General features: G+C 36.7%; 1 protein-coding gene across 1 annotated transcript; it reads left to right on the top strand.

Moving 5' to 3' along the window:
* The first annotated feature begins 6,045 nt into the window (after positions 1-6,045).
* LOC146540831 (uncharacterized) lies at positions 6,046-9,560 on the top strand. Its single transcript, XM_085201586.1, has 2 exons — positions 6,046-6,290; positions 6,558-9,560. Exon 2 carries the CDS (start codon positions 6,566-6,568, stop codon positions 7,451-7,453), a length of 888 nt encoding a protein of 295 aa, XP_085057712.1. The 5' UTR covers positions 6,046-6,290; positions 6,558-6,565; the 3' UTR covers positions 7,454-9,560.
* The last annotated feature ends 12,257 nt before the right edge of the window (positions 9,561-21,817 follow it).

Consider the following 21,817-nt stretch of genomic DNA (forward strand, 5'->3'; position numbering starts at 1 on the left):
CTTCCTTACACTCTTTCGGTTCCTCGAACAATTGTGTTTCCTTAGCTTTCCTTTCCTTCTTTAGTTTCTTAATCTATCTTTTTATTATGAAATAAAATAGAAACGTAGCGATCGCTCCCAACAGCAAAGAAGTTACTGAGTAAAAGTATATATCGTGAGATGTGAAATTTGAGGTCACGGGCAAAGTTTCTTGCTGCTTTTGATAAGCTACTTGTCGTTCGACTTTTTTAAAATCTGTAGCTGGAATATCTAATTCCGTGATGTTCAACTGCACGGTCTTCCAACTAAGATTAAAGTTAAATACTGTAATAAAATTAAAAACTTAGGTCTAACTTTTGACAGTAATATGTCCTGGGCGTCGCATATTAATGACATCAGCAAACGCATACATTTCTCTTTCCATTCTCTTAAGCGTCTCCAATATTTCCTCCCTCATAAAACCAAAATTATGCTAGCGCAATCTCTTCTCTTGCCAATTCTTGACTACGCTGACGTCTGCTATTTAGATGTGACGGAGGAGCTACTTAACAAGCTAGAGCGACTTCCAAACCTCACTATACGCTTTGTCTTTGGTCTACGTAAATACGATCACGTTTCCCAATTTCGAGCTCAGCTTAATTGGCTCCCAATCCGACTTCGCCGAGATATGCACATCCTCTCACTTTTGTTTAAAATCCTTAACTATCAACATTTCCCTTCTTATCTACGCTCCCGCTTTACCGTACTTCCCACTCCTACACGCTCTAGGAGATCTTGTGTCATACCGATGCTTGATATTCCGAAGAGCAACACCAAATTCCTGCAAAAATCCTTTTCAGTCCATGCCGCATCCTTATGGAACCAACTCCCAAAATCCATCCAGAGAAGCTCATCCATAATCTCTTTTAAATCCAAATTAAAAAAATATATTCTTGCTTCCCTAAGCACGCAGATCTTGAACAATTTATTGCTTTTTTACCGCATTTTCATCTCTAATATATATATTATATAGTGTATGTATATTGTATATATATATGTATATATTTATATATATGTATTATAATAGTTTACTCTTCATCACTCATCCACTTCCACTGGTTGACTGGAAGAGATCTCTTATAGAGATAAGTCCACCTTTGTACACTAAATGTCTATATATGGTTTATTATGTATTTTTTTAGTTCAATTAAGAATATTATATTATTAAATATGTTGTTAATAGTAGAGTTTAGAGTAGGAATGGTAATATTTGCATTCATGTTCAATTTGCTTCCCAGATGATTGTACGTAAACAAAGTCGCGTGTTTTATCTGTAGTAAGCATTTAGGCTTCAATACGATGACTCCCGTCCCGTCAATGACCGCCGGCGCCGGTGTAACGTGATCGCCGCATATGACGCGCATCAGCTGTTTGTCGCACAATGTAGACAGCCAGACATTCGGTCTGTGTAGTTTTATCCACGTTTCTTTGCATTTTGTGTCCTCGATGATTCACGATAATGACGTTTGTTGACTGAATACTTTCGCTTCACAGGGTGCATCCTTATTTTGTAAGCTGTATACAGGCTGGCTCGCAATACACGTGAATTCATCTTCTCCCTAAGACGTGCAATGCTGTATATCTTGTTCTTTCAGCGTTATATATAAGTTTTTTACCAAGTTAATTGCGATGAAATCTGAGAAGATTTGTACCATTTTTAAACGACCTTCTCTTAGAAATGGAATAGGTGAAAGATGGAATAGGTGAAAGCTGAAAAGATGACGTCACCGCAGCGGAATTGATATCATTTATTGTGTACAATATATGTGCTCTATTTTCAATTTTTGTAACAGCGCTGCAAGTTTGATTCATGTAGGCATTTATTGCTTGTAAAACGGATTAATCGTTTATCAATAAGTTCAGTATTTCTTTTCACTAAGATATTTTCGGCTTCAATAATAAGTGTTTGGTTCTTTATAAGTTATAATAGGTAATTATCGTTATTTTGTAAGTTTAGAATATCTCTTTCGTATTTTTGAGCAAAATCTGCGTCTAAAACCCCAAAAAGTGTTCTTGCTAATTTTCCAACTCCATCGAAATAGCCTCTCTTCTGCCGTGAATGCGATGGCAATAACATTGTATTATATTCAAGTAAATGATGCAATTCATGACGTAATTGATTAACGACTGCTTCGCATCATGTGATATTCTCTGGCACAGTCTGTCCATCTGGTCAATATGAATGTTGATTTTACTCGAAGCTTCCCAGTATGAAGTTAAGTTATAATAAATCAAAAGCGTCCATTCGTCATGTGTTAACTGTAGTTTTCCTGCCTCGTCGAAATACATTGGATGGTTATTTTGTATGAATGTGACCTCAAAGTTATTATTTGTTGGTGCTGAATTTACAATTCCCATTGTAGTTATCATAGTCATAAGGAATATGACAATAAATTTGCTTTCTTTATTTTTGTACAACCTCGTTCTCGTTGTTTTTTAAGATTTTCGCTTTGTATTTCTTCTTTGTTACGCAAATTTGTTTGCTGTGGCAATGGTGACAGTTTTATTATAGGTCGTTTCAGTAACCCCTTTTTAGTTTTAATGGTGACTACTCGGACCCTGTCGTCATCGCCTTTATGTAGCTCTATAACTCTTCCGATGGCCCATCTTCCAGGAGGTACGTGTTCATCCTTCACCAGCATCAGATTTCCTTTCTCTAAATTTTTTCTAGTTTGTTTCCACTTGCTCCTTACTTGCAGTTGATGTATATATCATATATAGTATAGTATATATAGCGTTTCCATATGTGTAAGTTCATTTGTTCTATCAATCTCCATCTATTTCTTAAGTGAATTTGATTAAGGTTTTCTTCTTCATGTGGTGGAGATAATAAGGAACCATCGATGAGAAAATGACCCGGAGTGAGATATTCTAGGTCTTCCACGTCTTCCGTTAATGTACAACGCGAGCGTGAATTTAAACAGGCCTCAATTTGAGTGAGTAAGGTATAAAATTGTTCATAAGTCAGCTTCTGCTCTCCTAAAACTCGTTTTAAATGATATTTCATTGATTTAACGGCAGCTTCCCAAAGGCCACCAGCTGTTGGCCAAAAAGGTGCGTTAAAATGCCATTGAAGCTTCATGTTACTCGTTTCATCATAAAATTCAGATGAACGGAAAGTGTGGGTTCGATCAAAGTCTTCTTGAAGTAGTTTAGCAGCTCTTACAAAATTTGTACCATTGTCTGAGTACATCTGTTTTGGTGTACCCCTGCGTGCACACATTCTTTTGAAGGCGGCGAGAAATGCTTGCGTAGTTAAATCCGAAACTAATTCAAGATGTACAGCTTTTGTAACCATGCAAATAAAGATAGCTATGTAGGCTTTGCATGTTTTGACTCCTCTCCCTTTGTTAATCTTCCCATCTACGTGCCCGGTGAAATCTACACCAGTGTTTGTAAAAGGTCTCGTTGGAATTACTCTCTCTTTCGGCAAGTCTCCCATAATTTGTTCGTTCCGATGGGTTTTGAAACGATGACATCTTACGCACTGCCGTAATTCTTTCTTTACTGTCCTGTTACCCCCAATAATCTAGTATTTAAGACGTATATAAGCTAAAGTTAACCGAGCGCCGCCATGAAGAGTATTGCGATGTGCCTCCTGGATAATAATCTCCGTTAATCTTCCTGTAGAGGGAAGAATAATTGGATGTTTTGTTTCGGGAGGTAAATATGCTTTAATAAGGCGCCCTTTGACGCGTAATAACCACTTTGCATCGAGAAATGGAGTCAACTTCAATAAGTTACTTTTCGATGGTATTATTCTATTCTTCTCCAAGTGTACAATTTCTTCTCCAAAATATTCCCGTTGCACATTTTTAATAATTATCTCCTCCGCTTCAATAATTTCTGTTGCAGTTTAACACATAATCCTATTTTTATTGTTGTCACAGTCGGCTAAGTTATAATTAAAGTTTATTGACTTCTTGCGAATATGGATATTTATTATTCGTATTATCCAGCCAAGTACTCGAGTTACGCGCTTGTAGCTGCTATATTTGTGTAATATAATTTTTACGATTTCACACATTTTGTAAATCGCCACGCAGCATTTTGTTGACTGTTGGCCATTGTCTATTAAGTAGGTCATGTTATTATCTTGGCAATTTTTTATACTATATGTTTTTAACCAGGCTGGCCCTTCCCATCAAAGATTGAATTTTTGAAGTTGTGTTGGGTACAGCCCTCGAGTGGCACAGTCAGCAGGATTTTCTTCCGATATAGCTTTTTCATTGCTTTTCCATTTTATTAAGTTAAATCCTCCGTTTGTTAGTAATTTAATTAAGTTAAAAATCAGTTGCTTCCCCTCTTCCATATTATTGTGTCCATAGACCAAGTCATCCATGTAAAAATAGTTTTGTAAAATTTTTACAGCTTCCGGATAACTATCTTTCTCGTCTACTGCCAGCTGATGTAAAGTTCGCATTGCTAAGTAAGGTGCACTTTTCATTCCATAGGTTACAGTGCATAATTGCCACTCCTGGAGAGGCTGTTCTGGGGAAGATCTCCAAATTATAGTTTGTAAATTTTATTGTTGTTCCTCTATCCAAATATTACGATACATTTTTTCTATATCCGCCGTAAAAACATATTTAAAAGTTCTCCAATTAATAAGTAGGGTGAACATATCTTTTTGTAAGTTGGGACCGGAGTACATTAAATCGTTGAGGCTGCTGTTATTCCTTGTTTTATACGATGCGTTAAAAACTACCCTTAATTTTGTAGTGGTGGACTCCGCCCTCAGCACGCCGTGGTGAGGTAAGTAGACTTGACTCTTACTCCTCGTTTCTTCTGTTACAGGTTTCATATGACCCAGTGCAATGTAATCGTTCATAAAGTGGGTTATATTCCTTAGATAAGTCGGTATTTCTCACCATTTTTCTTTCGAGTTGTAAAAATTGCGCTTGAGCCTGTGGTCTTGTAGCTTCTAAACACGTGTCATTAGTTAGTTTCATAGGCATCTGAACCGCGTATTTTCCGTCGTCCAATCTTCTAGTAGTTGAGTTGTAAAATTCTTCACAGTATTGCTCTTCGTTTGTTAAAGTAGTTGAATGAGTGATTTCTTTAGTTTCCCAAAAACGTGACATATTCTCAAGGTCATTAAGTGTCACACAACAGTTAAAAGTCTTTACATTTCCATATAAAATCCAACTCACTTTAGTTTGTTGAGCCACAGGGAAATCTCTGTCCCCTCGTATGACTCCATTTAATAAAAGTTCTGAATATATGTCGGCACCCAATAGTAAGTAGTAGTAAGTCGATCTGACCCGACATATTGAAGTGTGGATCGGCTAGTTTTAAGTTTTGTATATAATTCCAATTTTCTATTGAAAAAGATGAAGTTGGTAGCTTGTTTATAAGTTTTTTCATAATTAACGTTTGTATGTTGAATTCGTATTCCAAATTAATCGATTTGCATTCTAAGTTAATAGAACCTTTGCAATTACCGGCCAATGACCCGATATCCGACACAACGGCGCTCATTTTTCGCCGCGGTAATCTGAGAAGTTGCGCGGCATGCTCCGTAATAAGGCTAACTTGTGAACCTTGATCAAGTAAACCTCTTATGTTCATATAATTTCCATCGATTGCCTTCACTTTTAAAAGTACAGTCGCTAACAAAACTTCTTTTTCCTCATTAGTAATATTGTTCACAGCATGAGATGTCGATGAAGTCGATAGTGATTTATTAATTCGGTGCTCGCTGCTGCTAGGTTGCTGAGGTTCCACATCATGCATGAGAGTGTGATGTGACATATCACATTTTTTGCACTTTTTTTGCGAAAAACATCGCTGTTCTCCATGACTGTACAAACAATTCGAACAAACACGTAAATTGCTTACTGTGTTTTTGCGTGTAATAGATTTATAGACTTAAATAGAAAGAGATAAACATATAAATAACTATTACATTTGACAATGAATTGACATTTGACTTTTTTATAATTTGGTGTCTAAGACATGTATATAATTTGGATGATTAAGTTATAGATCAGAAATGTTTATTTATATTTAAGTTATATATATTATTACGATAAAAATACTTTAATTAATTACTATAAAATTATAATGAATATGATATTTTAATAATAAGAAATATATGTATAGAATCATTACCATAGATATTTATTTATGGTCAGTAGTAAAGGCAATTGATATTTGTCTATGGCAAAAGCTTTAAATAGTGGGTTCGAGAAGGATCGTCCTCTTTTCCCTCTGTTGAAGCTAAGCGATCAGTCATTGAAAGTTAAGTTGTTATTTTTTCCAACTATCAGGTAAATATGTGTAGTTGTTCTCTAGATGGATAAATTAATTATAAACTAGTCCTTTTATTATAATTTTGTGGTTAATGTATGTATTGTGTCTTCACTGGTAAATATAATAAACACGTGTATTTCATAACCTCTTTTACTTCAACAACCTTAATTTGCTATTTTATTTACTTATAACTAAATTCTTAAAGCATATAAACATAAATCTCACATCAGAAGTGGGATAGTGTCCACGAAATCCACAATATTAACATTGATTATTTATTTCAGTATTAGAAATGGATCTCCCTGTGTTACAAGAACTTCTTAAGGCGATGAAGGATACTCTTTCCGGTGTACAACGGAGAGATGACGACATCGTTTTACCAGTCTTCGACCCAACTGCGAGCGACCTCGGTGCTGAGTCCTGGTGCAACAACCTCGAAACGCTCTCCAAGGAGTTCGGGTGGAGTAGCATTGCTACCGTCGCTAAGGCAGGTAAAGCTTTAAAAGGGTCTGCGCTGTTATGGTTCGAGACTTGGGATCCCGAAGAAGGTCGTTCTTGGGAGAATTTACGTAGAGAGTTAACAGCTTTATTTCCTGAAAAAAAAAATCTTACGGAAAAGTTACAAAAAGCAGCGTTATATACCTCTGACTCGGCCATTTCCTATTGCGAATATGCTAGAGAAAAGATAAGACTGTTACGTAATACAAAGATTGCTTTTAGTGAAATACAATTAGTTGAATTAGTGTGTGGTAGTATAACCGATGTAAATGTAAGAATGGCGTCTTTCAATAGCAATGTTAGAAATACATCCGAACTTATTGCATTATTTACTTCATATGTCAAAATTAAAAAACGACTTTTAGAGCAAGATAATAGGTATTCCAAAAATTCTTTTATTCCTAATTATTCTAAGCGTCCTAAATTTGAGGATAAGTCTAACGAAATAAAATGTTTTGTATGTAGTAAATTAGGACATACAAAAGCGCAGTGTCCTATGGTGTTCACTGGTTTACAGAAAAATAAACCAAACACACGAGATCGCGAATTTGTTAGAGATTTCTGCACGTTTTGTAAAAAACCCGGTCATGTAAGCGCTTTTTGTCGATTCAAACCGCAAGTAAACAGTAACAATGTCCCTGCGTGTGAAAAGGAGGTTAATTTTTTAGGAAATCCGAACTAAAGCTAACTAAAGTATCTATTAATAATGTAACACTAGACTCGCTTATTGATACTGGAGCCAATTGCAGTATTGTAAAGGAGTCTGTTGCAAAACGCCTTGAATGCCCTCTCGTACCATGTGTTTTTTATGTTTATGGAATAGGTAAAGGAAGTATACAAGTTTTTGCGAAGATAACAGTACCGGTTCAATTCCCGGAACTTTGTATAGAATTAGACATCTATGTAATTAGGGACGTTGATTGCCATTATGATCTGTTAATAGGTAGAAATGCTATACAATATTCTGATATTGAAATAGTGACAGATTCCGTAGGCTCTCGTTTAGTGCGAAAACATAAAAGCAATTTAGAAATAAATTTTTTAGACGTTCATAGTGACGATCAGTTTACAGAACTTACATTAATGTTGGAGCACTTAGATAAAGAGTTACAGAACAAAATTAAAATCATTTTTCAAAAATATCCCTCTGTTTTGGAATCTATGGGAAACGTTAGGTGTGGGGAATTAGAGATAAAACTAAAAAGGAAAGAAGTTGTATACTATAGACCTTATAGATTAGCCCCAATAGAAAGAGAAAAGGTTAAAGAAATAGTACAAGATTTATTAGATAAACGGATAATAAAAGAGAGTAATTCTTCGTTTGCCAGTCCTATAATTTTAGTTAAAAAGAAAGATGGAAGTGATAGAATGTGTGTTGATTACAGAGCGTTAAATAAATTGATAGAAAGAGATAGATACCCACTCCCTCTTATTGAGGACCAAATCGATAAGTTAGGTCAATCTAATCTTTTTATATCAATTGATATGAAAAATGGTTTTTATCAAATACCTGTTTCTGACAACTCTACAAAATATACGGCTTTTGTAACACCTGATGGGCATTATGAATTTTTAAAGATGCCATTTGGCATTTGTAACGGTCCATCGGTGTTCCAGAGAGCAATCTCTAAAGCTGTCAAAGATTTAAAATTTTTAGTAATATATATTGACGATATTCTAATTCCGTTTAGATGTATTGAACAAGGGCTAGATTATTTAGAACAAACGATTGCAGCACTTAGTTCTAATGGATTCACAGTGAATTTAAAAAAATGTAAATTCTTTGTCGATAACATTGAATATTTAGGTAGGCATATCTCCCGTGACGGTGTTAGGCCTAGTCAATCCAAAGTGGCTGCTTTAGTACATTCCCCTATACCTCGTAATGTTAAACAAATTAGGCAATTTATGGGACTGTCTAGCTATTTTCGTAAATTTATTCCTGACTTTGCTTCACGAACAGCTTGTATTAGTAAATTGTTGAAAATTGACCAAAAATGGGAGTGGGGCCTCGAGCAGGATGTGGCTAGAAAATATATAATAGATCACCTTGTTTCAAAACCTCTCTTAACCATTTTTAATCCAGAGTATCCTACAGAACTACACACCGACGCTAGTTCGATCGGCTACGGGGCAATACTTTTACAAAGAGTTAATAATGTTAATAAAGTCGTTGCATACTATAGTAAAAGAACTACTCCGACAGAAGCCAAGTATTGCTCTTATGACCTAGAAACGTTAGGTATTTATAATGCTCTGAAGCATTTCAGAGTTTACCTCCTTGGAATTTACTTTACTATAGTTACCGATTGTAATTCGATAAAGTCAACAATGACAAAAAAAGATTTATCACCACGAGTTGCTCGTTGGTGGACCTTTATGCAAGATTTCCGGTTCGATATTAAGTATAGGAAGGGTAAATTTATTAGTCATGTAGATTTTCTTAGCCGGAATCCTGTTGAGTCCCCAATTTCTAAATGTCAATCCCAATCCCTTCCCGAGATTAGTTTAATTGAGATCTCCGATGACAATGTTAGTTCACAATCATGGTTAAAAACTGCTCAAAACAATGACCTAGAGACCCAGACTATTATTTCTCAGTTACAAACCGGTGAGATAGATTCTAATCGTTATTTAATTAAAAATGACTTGTTATGTTATAAAAGTAACCATGAAGAGGAACCTAAAATGTTTGTACCGAAGGGTTATAGATTAAGCATTTTAAAATGGTTTCATGATGATAATTGTCACGTTGGACCATATAAAGTCTTTCATAAAATAAGAGAGTATTTTTGTTTTCCTAGAATGGTAGTGTTTATAAAAAAATATATATTTCATTGTTTAATTTGTACGGAGAGAAAAGGGCATTCTGGTCCTAAGCAAGGCTATTTGCATCCAATTACTAAAATTAATATTCCGTTTCACACTATACATTTAGACTGTACTGGACCCTTCACTCTCACTGAAGAAGGTTATAAATATATTTTGATTATAGTTGACGGTTTTACTAAATTTTGCTTATTAAAACCACTAATAACACTAAATAGTCAGGAATTAATACCAATTATAAAAGAAACTATTACTTTGTTTGGCACACCATCCTTAATTGTAACTGATCGTGGAACCAATTTCAGTTCTCGTCACATACAAAATCTTTTTAGAGAATTACATATTAAGCACCACATGATAGCCACAGGTACACCGAGAGGTAACGGCCAAGTTGAACGTTATGTATCAACGATAATCAATATGTTAAGTACCATATGTAATGAACCGTCAGATTGGCCGAGCGGATTGTGGAAAGTTCAACAATCTATTAATACAACGGTTCAAAAATCCACTGGTTTTTCACCGCTGCGATTATTAATAGGAGTAGAGGCAAATACACCTATTGTGCAAGCCAAGTTAAATGAAGTCGTTGATAGTAATAGGTTTGAACCACATATTGATATTGCCGCTGATCGTGAGCTTGCTAAGCAACGTCTGCAACAGATATCCGAAAAATTTAAACGGCGATTTGATTCCTTTAGACGAAATGATAAACTTTTTCGTACAGGTGATTTAGTTTATGTGCATCAGGATCATAGGCGTAACGAAAAATTAAAACCTAAATTTAAAGGTCCTTATAAGATTTCTTCAATTCTTCCCAACGATCGTTTTACTCTAAAAGGTTTAGGCAGTTTTAGGGATATAATTGTAGCTAAAGAAAAATTACGGTTATGGCCCGGTGAATGGGTAGAAGAAAATATTGCTGTTGAAAACGTTAACTATGATTAAAATATCAATATGTAATATTTTTAATATATAAATATTAATTTTTAATATATAAATATTAATTTTTAATATATTACCTGAACATTGTATTCTTTTAATTGCAATTATTTTATTTCTTTCTTTTTTTTTTATTAAGTAGGAATTAATTTAAATTGTATAAACTAATATAAACATATTATTTTTCTAAACAAAGAAGAAATGTTTTTATTTTATTGTAGTTAGTTTTTGTTATTATATATATATATATATATATATATATATATATATATATATATATATATATATAAATATATATATATATATATATATATATTTTTTATATACATTATATGTTTTCATATATGTCCGCTGGTCGATCACATATTTGGCATCAGCTGGTCGCACCGGCAGCGGGTGAATGCAGCTGATGTGTCTATTTATGTGACTTATATATTACATATTTTATCTATCCGCTGGTCGATCACATATTTGGCATCAGCTGGTCGCACCGGCAGCGGGTGAATGCAGCTGATGTGTCTATTTATGTGACTTATATATTACATATTTTATCTATCCGCTGGGCGATCACATACTTGGCATCGGTTGGTCGCACTGGCAGCGGGTGAATGCAGCTGATGTGTCTATTTATTTGACTTATGTATTATATATATATCATATTTATCCGCTGGTCGGTCATATATTTGGCATCAGCCGGTCGCACTGGCAGCGGGTGAGTGCGGTTGATGTGTCTATATATGTGGCTCACGTATTTTATACATATACATATGTCTGAAAAAGTGAAATCGATGATAAAATGTTGAGGTGTATCCAATATAAATGTTGAATTTAATTTCTATATTCTTTTAAAATATGTTTTTGTTATATAACTTCGGGGACGAAGTTTTGTCAGTCTGGCCGTAATAGATTTATAGACTTAAATAGAAAGAGATAAACATATAAATAACTATTACATTTGACAATGAATTGACATTTGACTTTTTTATAATTTGGTGTCTAAGACATGTATATAATTTGGATGATTAAGTTATAGATCAGAAATGTTTATTTATATTTAAGTTATATTATTACGATAAAAATACTTTAATTAATTACTATAAAATTATAATGAATATGATATTTTAATAATAAGAAATATATGTATAGAATCATTACCATAGATATTTATTTATGGTCAGTAGTAAAGGCAATTGATATTTGTCTATGGCAAAAGCTTTAAATAGTGGGTTCGAGAAGGATCGTCCTCTTTTCCCTCTGTTGAAGCTAAGCGATCAGTCATTGAAAGTTAAGTTGTTATTTTTTCCAACTATCAGGTAAATATGTGTAGTTGTTCTCTAGATGGATAAATTAATTATAAACTAGTCCTTTTATTATAATTTTGTGGTTAATGTATGTATTGTGTCTTCACTGGTAAATATAATAAACACGTGTATTTCATAACCTCTTTTACTTCAACAACCTTAATTTGCTATTTTATTTACTTATAACTAAATTCTTAAAGCATATAAACATAAATCTCACACGTGCATTTCCATTAATTGCAAGGAATTTGTCACAGTTCATCAAAACGTGGTTTCTTTTGCAAAGCGGGCAGATTTTTGTTGTGGCGAAGTGTGTATTTGCCGTCTTTTGAAACTTATTAAAGTACGATGACCTCGGCGTATGATATTTATAATTATTATTGCGATTTGTTGATATATTACTGAAGTATTTATTTCGCGGTGAATATTTATTTGACAATGATTTTTGATGATTACTTCCTTGTAATGCTTCCAAAGCCATAAATTTTGATTCTAAAAAGTTTGTAAATTCTTCTAAATTTGGAAAATCTCTCGGTTTCTTGAGGTCTTTGATGTATTCGTTGTAGGTTGATTTGTCCAGCTTTTGCATTAATAAATGAACAATAATCGGATCCCAATTGGTTATATCCAAATCAATATTACTAAGCCCGTTTAAACATTCTAGCATGACGTCATGTAACTTTCTTATGCTGGCCGCGCTTGCTTCTTGTATTGAATTTTGGTTTAATAATGTATTTATGTAAAATGTAAATAAAAGCCTTTTGTTGTCATAGCGATGAATAAGAATCTCCCAGCAAGATGTGTAGTTTTCAGCACTGATCCCGAGATGTTGAACTAGTTTCTCCGCTTCGCCCTTTAGTTTAGTTTTAAGATGTTGCATTTTTTGAGCTTTAGACAACATAGGATTGTTATGCACGCTTTCGACGTAGAGATCTTTAAATGTTAACCACTGATTATAGTTACCATAAAAATCCGGTATAATCATTTTCGGCGTAGCCCTTTCGTAGTGTGAATTGTTCCAGATATTATTTTGCAGCTTCTTACGTAGATTATCATATATACTTTCTATATTTCTTTATTATTCTCTGTAAGTTGAATCTTCATCCCTTGATATATAGTCGAGTTCCCAGTTAGTTTTTTCGATTTGATCCCATTTTATTTTCAATATGTTTAAGTTATCTTCAAGTTCCCATTTTTCCCTCATTGCATCACAGTTAATTTTGCCCACAGTCCGTTAGAAAGCTCGAAAGTTACAGAATTGTTGACGTAAAAGATCTTGTTGTTTTTCAGTTGACTCGTTGGTTTCCCGCGGAGATGCGTGAAATTTAATATCTTCGAAATAAAATTTCGACTTGCTGTCTTTGCTCTTTTCAGGTGACGCCGAAGGAGTATTTTGAACTTTACTTGTCGATGCCGATGGTAGCTCCGCCTTTCTCTTCAGTATGTCTTGCAAAATATCTTCGTACATCCTCTTCGTTTTGTTGAAAACATCGTCGTTGAAGTATTGAATATCCGTTGTTTCACTTTTTTCCAGTAGCTGATGATTGTATACAAATTTCTCCCAGTTTGAGTTCAGACGAGAAAGACGATCTTCTAAGTAAGCCAAGGTCTTCCTGCTTGAACTATCTTTTTTATAGTTGTTGTTTATTTGCTTCAGTTCTCCAAAAATAATTTCTTGGCGGCTAATGATGTCCTGGACGTTCTGAGCCATTGTTGTTTGCAGTTGTAGATAAGTTATAAAGTATTAAGTTAAGTTTGTTGTTGATACCGTAGAACTGTTTCGTCACAGTGTCGTTAGTTCAGTTTAATCCCGAAATTGCTCCGCAGATCTTGATTTCACGAAGGTCTCCTTTTCACCAAATTTCCTAAGCTTGAAGTATTAATTTCGCGATTTTGAAGCTTGAAGAACCAAATTTATGTATGGCTCGTAGAAGAGTTGAGTTGATATAAACCACAGGATTAGCGAGTAAAAAGTTTATTGCGTAAGTTACAAAGTTTAAGTTGGATGCCAATCCGCGGTGATAGCCGCCCGTCAACTGCGATGTTAATTGTACGACTATTCATTTAAATATATTTTGTTCTAACGCGTCCTAAACGAGGTCGCGTCGTCAGCTATATAAAAATCTGTACGTGAACCGTACAGATTTATTACAAAAGCTTATTATTATATCATAAATTAATATTCAAATAATTATTAAAAGATTATGTAATCATATTAAATTGATTATTCTAATATGTTAGACCGGAAATTAAATACTATGGCGAACGGAAACCGCTCAACAAAATATAGATTATTAATTAGCAATGTAAATTATTAATTAGAAATATTAATTATCAACTATAAGTAAAGATTAATGATTGTATAGTTGGGAGACTTCTGTGCTACAAATGTCAACTGTCAAATATAGTACTGCAATGTGTCAATGTCACTGTCAATGTCAAAATGCCCGCTCTTTTCATTTTGTTATTAAAAGTTACTAATTTAAGGGGGAATACATATTTGGCCCTCGCATACTTGAGGTTACACGTGTTGTAGTCGATGTGATTTGTTACTAGGTTGTTAATAGCTCATTATTAGCAAGTTATAAAGTAATTTAAATGTTTTAATTAATAAATATTGTAAATTGGTTAAAAGAGCTGCTATAATTAACACTGAGTAAATACCTATATGTGTTTTCGAATGTTGTTGGTGTTTTATATAAGTTTCTAGTTATTTAAACTTCAGTTTATAGTTATTTTGATATTTAATAAATAAGATTGTATTTGTAACAGTAGTGTTGTATAATTTTCTTTTGATATTTCACTTCTGAAACCTAATTGTATAATTAATCATTTATGAGTAGGCAAAGATCTTAATGATTCAGCCAAGTCGACGATCCCGAGGTTGATAACAGTATGCAACATGCATATATCTATGATATCTCATATAAAGATCACTGAAACGAAATTGTGCGTAACTCTCTAGATAGTCTATGGTTTTTATATATCTCGATAGAGACAATATCCAGAGACTATAGAGTTCTACAGATGTCGCCACTCGCCACTTGTTTGACATTTGTGCGACGTAGTGACGTAGTGTCGCAGGTAAATAAAAGGCCGACAGTATGAGGCTTTATTTCTACAATTTGTACAATGTTTATGCTTTAAAAATACTACTACATTTTAGAACAAAATAAATTCAAAGTAATTTTTACTAATACATTAAGTTTGATGAATATGAATGTTTCTTATTAAGTAAATAAAACAAAGATTTTTACAATAATATACAAAACAATATTAAAACTTGGGTAATGACAAAGTACATCATCTTTATAGTATTCAAAATTATTAAAGGAATTATTTAATAATATTATTATTTAATATAGCATTTCAAAATAAAGTAAATATTTAAATCGAAAAAATATTGAATAATATTCTTATTATTCTTTCTATTACCTTCTTCTTATTATTGTACAATGATTCCCGGGATGAAGCCTAAATAATAGGAAAAAAAAGAAATATTTAATATATTTTAAAACTCGTCATTTCCTATTTTAGATTATTTTATAATAATGTAAACATTCTACACTAAACAATATAAACCTATTTTCATATAGCTATACATATTTTAGCCATAATGATGAGAAGGCAGGCATTCTTGATAATTACATTAATATGATTCTAATGGACTAACTTCAATGTAAAATAAATATTTTTGATAGTTTATGAATAACATACAAAGAGATATTAATAAAGTTACTTTTACCTTGCAGTGAACATTCTGTGATTATTTTAAGCATTTAAATGTTTATTTAAATACTTGGATAATGTCCTATCTGGCTGAGAATGCTGTACATCTAACAAATCTGACCTCATCAGTGAATACTCTAAAAATTTACAAAATTATTATGATTTTCATCATAAGTAAACTTTATGAATATAATTCACTTTAAAATATACAATGATTACTAACTCTAATCTTATAGAAGTATCTATATTCTATACAATTAAAATAAAAAAAGAAATACATGTTTATTATAATACTAGTAGTCCATACCATTTATGTTGTCTTTAGTAACAGAGATTATTAAGTGTATGGAGTTTTGTAGCCATTATTTTACTTAGGTTTAGAATTTATCAAAAGATTCTTGTTTTATAGAATAGTTTAACATACTTAAACAATGCACTAAGTACACTAAAGTTTAAGCTTCACTTTCAATAATAATTTAAGACGTGATAGTCTTAAATTTTTCATATAATGGAATCAAAATATATTTAACAAAATAAATCTTGTTTAACTTTCACTAACAAACTAAAATAATAAGAGAAAAATGATTGATATGCACTATTTATCTGTAATTATTATTTACTAAAGACATCATCGAATAAAACACCAGTGTTTGACAGCTGTCAACTTTAATCATACTTCTTCTTCCTGGCATTAATCCCGGCTATTACCAGGGTCTGCCTTCCTACTTAACCTACTCCACTTTGCACGATCTTTTGCGTCCTCGGTGGTTAGACCATTGGCTCTCATGTCCTGCATCACGACACCCAACCAGCGCTTCCTTGGGCGTCCGGGAGGTCGCGCCCCAGGAACTAGTATAACAAGGCACTTGCGTCCGATATAGTTCTTAAGCCGGCGCGTAACGTGGCCAAACCATCTCAAGCGACGCTCTTGGAGCTTATCCGCTACGTCACGGACCCCCAAGACTACCTCGAATGAATGTGTTGCGTATGCGGTCAGACCGCGTTACGCCGCACATCCACCTCAGCATCTTCATTTCCGTGACGTGAAGCTCTTGAGTGTGCCGAGATAGTGCTGGCCAACATTCGCTGCCGTATAAAAGAACCGGTCGGACGATGCTCTTGTATATCAGCCCCTTGAGCTTGGGCGGTATTCTGCGGTCGCAGACCACACCAGTGACCTCCCGCCATTTGGCCCAGGCAGCGCTTATCCGGCCATGGACATCGTGGTCGATGCCTCCAGCCTCGTGCATAACGGATCCAAGGTACCTGAACTTCTCTGCTGGCTGGCTCAGGACCTATAAGGGTGGTGCTCGAGTCCCGGCTCCCGCAGGCCATGTACTCTGTCTTCGACACATTTAGTTTAAGACCGCCGTTCTCAAGCGTACCCTTCCAGAGGTTCACTTTACGCTCCAGCGTCAGTCGGTTCTCGGCAATGAGTGCTATGTCGTGGGCATACATCATCAGCCATGGAGGCTGGTCCTGGATGTGAGCCGAGACAGTATCGAGCACTACATTGAATAAGAACGGACTAAGAGCCGAGCCCTGGTGAACCCCCACTATAGTCGGGAAGGGTGTAGTGTCGCCAACAGCAGTCCTAACCATAGAAGCGGAATCGTGGTACATGTCTCTGATAATCTCAATATAGGCCTCAGGGATCCCTTTGGATCGCAATGCCCACCAGATACACTGACGAGGCACACAGTCAAAGGACTTCTGCAGATCTAAATAGGCCACATGCAGAGCTCTCCTTTTTTCCCTGTATGCCTCCATCAAAGTTCTGAGGGCAAAAATGGCGTCCATGGTGCCCGATCCTGGCTGAAATCCATATTGAGACTCAGAAACAGTACACTCTCGGCGGAGCCTGAGGTCGATCATGCGCTCGAAGAGCTTCATGGTATGACTCATAAGCTTAATGCCCCTATAACTACCACAATCTTGAACACTGCCCCTTCCCTTGTAAATAGGGGTAATAAAGCTAAGCCGCCACTGATGCGGCATCTTACCAATGTTCAAGATATGGTTAAAAAGGTCAGTAAGCATGAGCACACCAAGAGAGCCCAACGATTTCCACGCTTCGATCGGGATGTCGTCAGGTCCCACCGCTTTTCCGTTCTTCATGCGTCGAAGGCAATTACGTGTTTCGTCAAGGGTTATTGGGGCAATAAGTCCGAGGTTAGGCGGTGGGTCGTGATGAAGACTGCATGGGTGCTGAGTATTCAGCAACTCCTGGAAGTAGCTTCTCCACCTCTCCTTCACAGAGTCATGATTACAGAGCAGCGTGACCTGGGAATCTCTGACGCAAAGACATTTTGCGATATCTTGCGTCAGTTTATCCCGGGAACGTGCCAGTTTGTAAATGAGCTTCTGCCCCTCCACAGTTTCAAGTTTATCATACAATGGTGACAAACTCTCACTGCGGGCTGTGGCTACAGCTCTTTTACTGGCACGTTTAGCTACTGTGTACTCCAGTCTGTCTTCAGGGGAGTTGGATTCCTGCCACTTCTTAAAGGCAGCCTTCTTTTCACGAGTCACCTCCTGGACCTCGTCATTCCACCACCATGTCTCCTTGTCGATGACACGTCTTCCCCTAGAAACACCAAGAACTCGCCTGCCTGCCGCAATGATTGCCGACTGAGCCTGATCCCAAGCATCCTGAGCAGTCTCGGTGTTAGTCGAAAGATTATGACTTTTCACCTCTGCCAGGAAGTCGGTCTGCATCGGTCCATTCAGCAACCACCACTTGATCCGAGGCCTACGTTTCTCGGCTACTTTCTTCTTCGGAGTGACGTTAAAGTCCATGACAAGAAGACGATGTTGGGCCGTTAGGCTTTCGCCTGGAATGACCTTACAGTTAGTTACCCTGCCCATATGACACCGTCTGGTCAATAAGTAGTCTATTTGAGTTGAGTGGGACCCGCACTTATACGTGATAAGATGCTGAGAATTCTTTGGGAAGAACGTATTCACGACGGCCAGATCAGACGCAATACAGGTTCTCAGAATGTTTTCTCCCTCTGCATTGCGAAGACCGTGCCCAAAACCCCCGTGAACACGTTCATACGGCTCAGCAGCCCTACCGACGTGCCCGTTCAAGTCCCCCCCAACTAAGACCACTTCGGTACACGGCACAGCAAGTAGCACCCCTTCGTACTGCTCCCAGAATGTCTCCTTTTCGGCCGCGCTACATCCCGCCTGGGGAGCATAGGCACTGATTAAGTTTGTGATGACGCCCTCAATCAGTACCCTCACTCGCATCAAGCGGTCGGAGCGACGGTCAACTTCAAGGGGCACATTCTGAAGCTCTTCAGAAAGCACTACCGCTACACCGTTTCTACCCGAAGATGACCCAGTGTATATAAGCCGGTAACCCTGTCCGATGTTACGGGACTTATTGCCCTTCCAGCGTGTTTCCTGGAGGAAGGCACACTGGACCCGACGTCTCATGAGTACATCTGCGAGTTCCCTGCATCGTCCGGTCAGAGAGCCAATATTCCACGTTGCAAAGCGGAGTTTCCGTCTGGGTACTAGCGTCTTTAGCCGTGCCCGTACATGACACGGTAGCCCTTGCCCACTTGTCGCAGGTGTAGGGCGATGTGCCTGCGCGTCGTTTTGCGGCGACGCCCTAGCCGTACCTAGTCTATTGTTTTGTCGGTCCATTTAACTGGCGGTTGGCGGTTTTTAATTGGAGCGACTGCCGTCTGACCTCCAAAACCCCTTTGTGGTACCCATAGGTAAAAGGAGGGAGCTAAGGAAAGGAGGAGGGGAAGGGGGGGAATTAGGACACCATTCTTACGGACTGGATGAGGATGTAAGAGTGGCGGCTCGAGGATCCGGGGTCGCGTACCCGTATGCCCACAAACAAATATCGGACAGATATTAGTCCGGACATCCTCTGGAACCTCAACTTTAATCATACTGCGTAATAGACATGGGCCGTAACGTCTTTTAAGCATAACCAGTGATCACTAGTTTCGGAGACACGCGTAGCTAGTTTCAGAAACTAGTTATTTCTGTAACTAGTAACAAATGCTTCATAAGCAGTTGTAAGTTTAATACGACTACTTTTATAGTTATGATTACGAAAACGTTTTAGGTTAAATTACAATATCTTGCTACTAAAATGTAATTATTTATTAATTTATTTTATATACAATTATTTTTATATATTTTTTTATATACACTTCATGTATTATATATTTTTAATATACAGAATTTTATATAATTTTTTCGCTGATCGCTCTTTAATAATATTTGATATATTTAATTACGGAGTGAAATTAAAATTCCAAATTAAGTCAAAAAAAATTAACACACAAAATACATTCAAAAAGAGGGAATAATTTTACACTTACAGAATGGAAAAAGAAATTTAAAAATACAAAAAAAACATAAACGCGAAACTGACACGTAATAGCAAAATATTAAGGTTTAAAATTGGATGAAACTTGAGACCAAACTTTAGGTAAAAACCAGCTGGTTATGGGTTCGATCCCCACTCGAGGAGATGAAATATTTATATTAATTAATATTTTCATTTCTTCGCTCTGGTGTCGAGGTAAAGCGCGGAGTTGAGTTCTGCCACTGAACACGCAATGCCTCCAGAATTCGGCAGAAAGTGGGGAACCTAGTGTAACAGAGTGTTACACTAGGTTCCCTCTGCCTACCCTGCTGTGTGTGGGGAACAGCGTGAATAGGTGAGGTGGCGTGCGTGCTGGCTGGAGTCATGCCGTGGGATCTGGATGCTCTGTCTCTGGCGTCGGTCTATTGCCGGCGTCGAGGCCTAGCGTCCGGGGAACCGGCTAGCCCAGCACGCGCCGAGGAGGAGCGGGAAGCCGCATTAGAAGTGTGGGAATCCCGGCTGGCGACACCATCTGCCGGCCGGTTGACGATCGAGGCGGTTCGTCCAGTTTTCCGCCAGTGGTTAGCGCGGCGTCATTCTTTATTCAAATAGGCAATTATTATAAGCACTTTTGAATCGTCGAATGAACATATGAACAAAAAGCTACCACCGGTTCGGAAGGCAGTTCTGCTGAGAAGAGCCGGCAAGAAACTCAACAGTTGCTCTTTTCAAAATCAATGGTACAATCTATTACATTAGCTGGCAGCTATCCTGCATTACATTCAATAGACATTAATTCCATACATGCTTATCCTCTAGATATTCTTGAACAGTGTAATACGCTTTACTTGTTAGAATTTTTTTTACAGATATTTTAAATTTTTGTAGTGGCAAACTAAGAATACACTGCGGAATTTTATTATATACACGTATACTCAGACCCATAAAGAATTTCTGGAGGCGAAAACTTGGTGTAACAAGCTTATCTTTATTTCTCGTTTCTATCATATGATTGTCACTATGTTTACTATGACAATGTATATTTTGTCGGACAAAGAGAATGTTATAGTATATAAATTGGGAGGCAACTGTAATAATACCTGCATCTTTGAAAACATTTCGCAGAGAATCTCGCGCTCTTAGTTTATAAATATATCTTACGGCTCTTTATTGGAGGATAAATATTGAATTTATATCTGAAGCACTGCCCCATAGCAGCATTCCATAAGATAAAATACTATGGAAATAGCTAAAGTAGACTAGTCGGGCAGTGTCAACGTCCGTCATTTGTCTTACTTTTTTAATTGTGAACGCGGCAGAGCTGAGTTTATCTGCAAGTGCTTCCAGATGAGCGTTCCACTGGAGTTTGGAATCTATAGTAACACCTAAGAAAATAGCTGATTCCGACACATTAAGAGGTTCTCCTTTAATTATTAGATTAAAATTATGTCTTTCTACATTTGGTAAAGCAAACTCAAGGAAGGCAAAGACAGAAGAAAGAAGGCTTGTCAACAGCAGGTAAATGCGGAGGCTGTCGTTACCACGTTGATGGCGCCAGCAAACCCTTGGTCTCCGCTAAAGGCCCAAAAGAGTAAGAAGAAGAAGGATGCGGCAAAGGCAGCTTCTCAGCCTGCCTTTGCTGTGGAGCCTCGGCCACTTCCACCGGTTCCAACAAACATGACGGAGGGGTGGAATGTTGTGGCACGAAAAGGACCCAAAAAGAAGGCGGCTCCTAAAGGCAAGGTAGCGGGACAAGGCGTCAAACCAAAGCCGCAGAAGCCAAAGCTGCGGCGACCCAGATCGCAGATGGTGGTGCTGAAGGTGCAGCCTGCCGTCGCCGACAAGCTAAGCTATACCGATGTGCTAACCCAGGTCAAGGAAAATATCAAACTTGAGGACCTGGGTA

The sequence above is a fragment of the Heliconius melpomene genome, chromosome 2 (genome assembly GCF_056956725.1).
Source record: "Heliconius melpomene rosina isolate 202511_hmr_F chromosome 2, ASM5695672v1, whole genome shotgun sequence".
NCBI lineage: Eukaryota > Metazoa > Arthropoda > Insecta > Lepidoptera > Nymphalidae > Heliconius > Heliconius melpomene.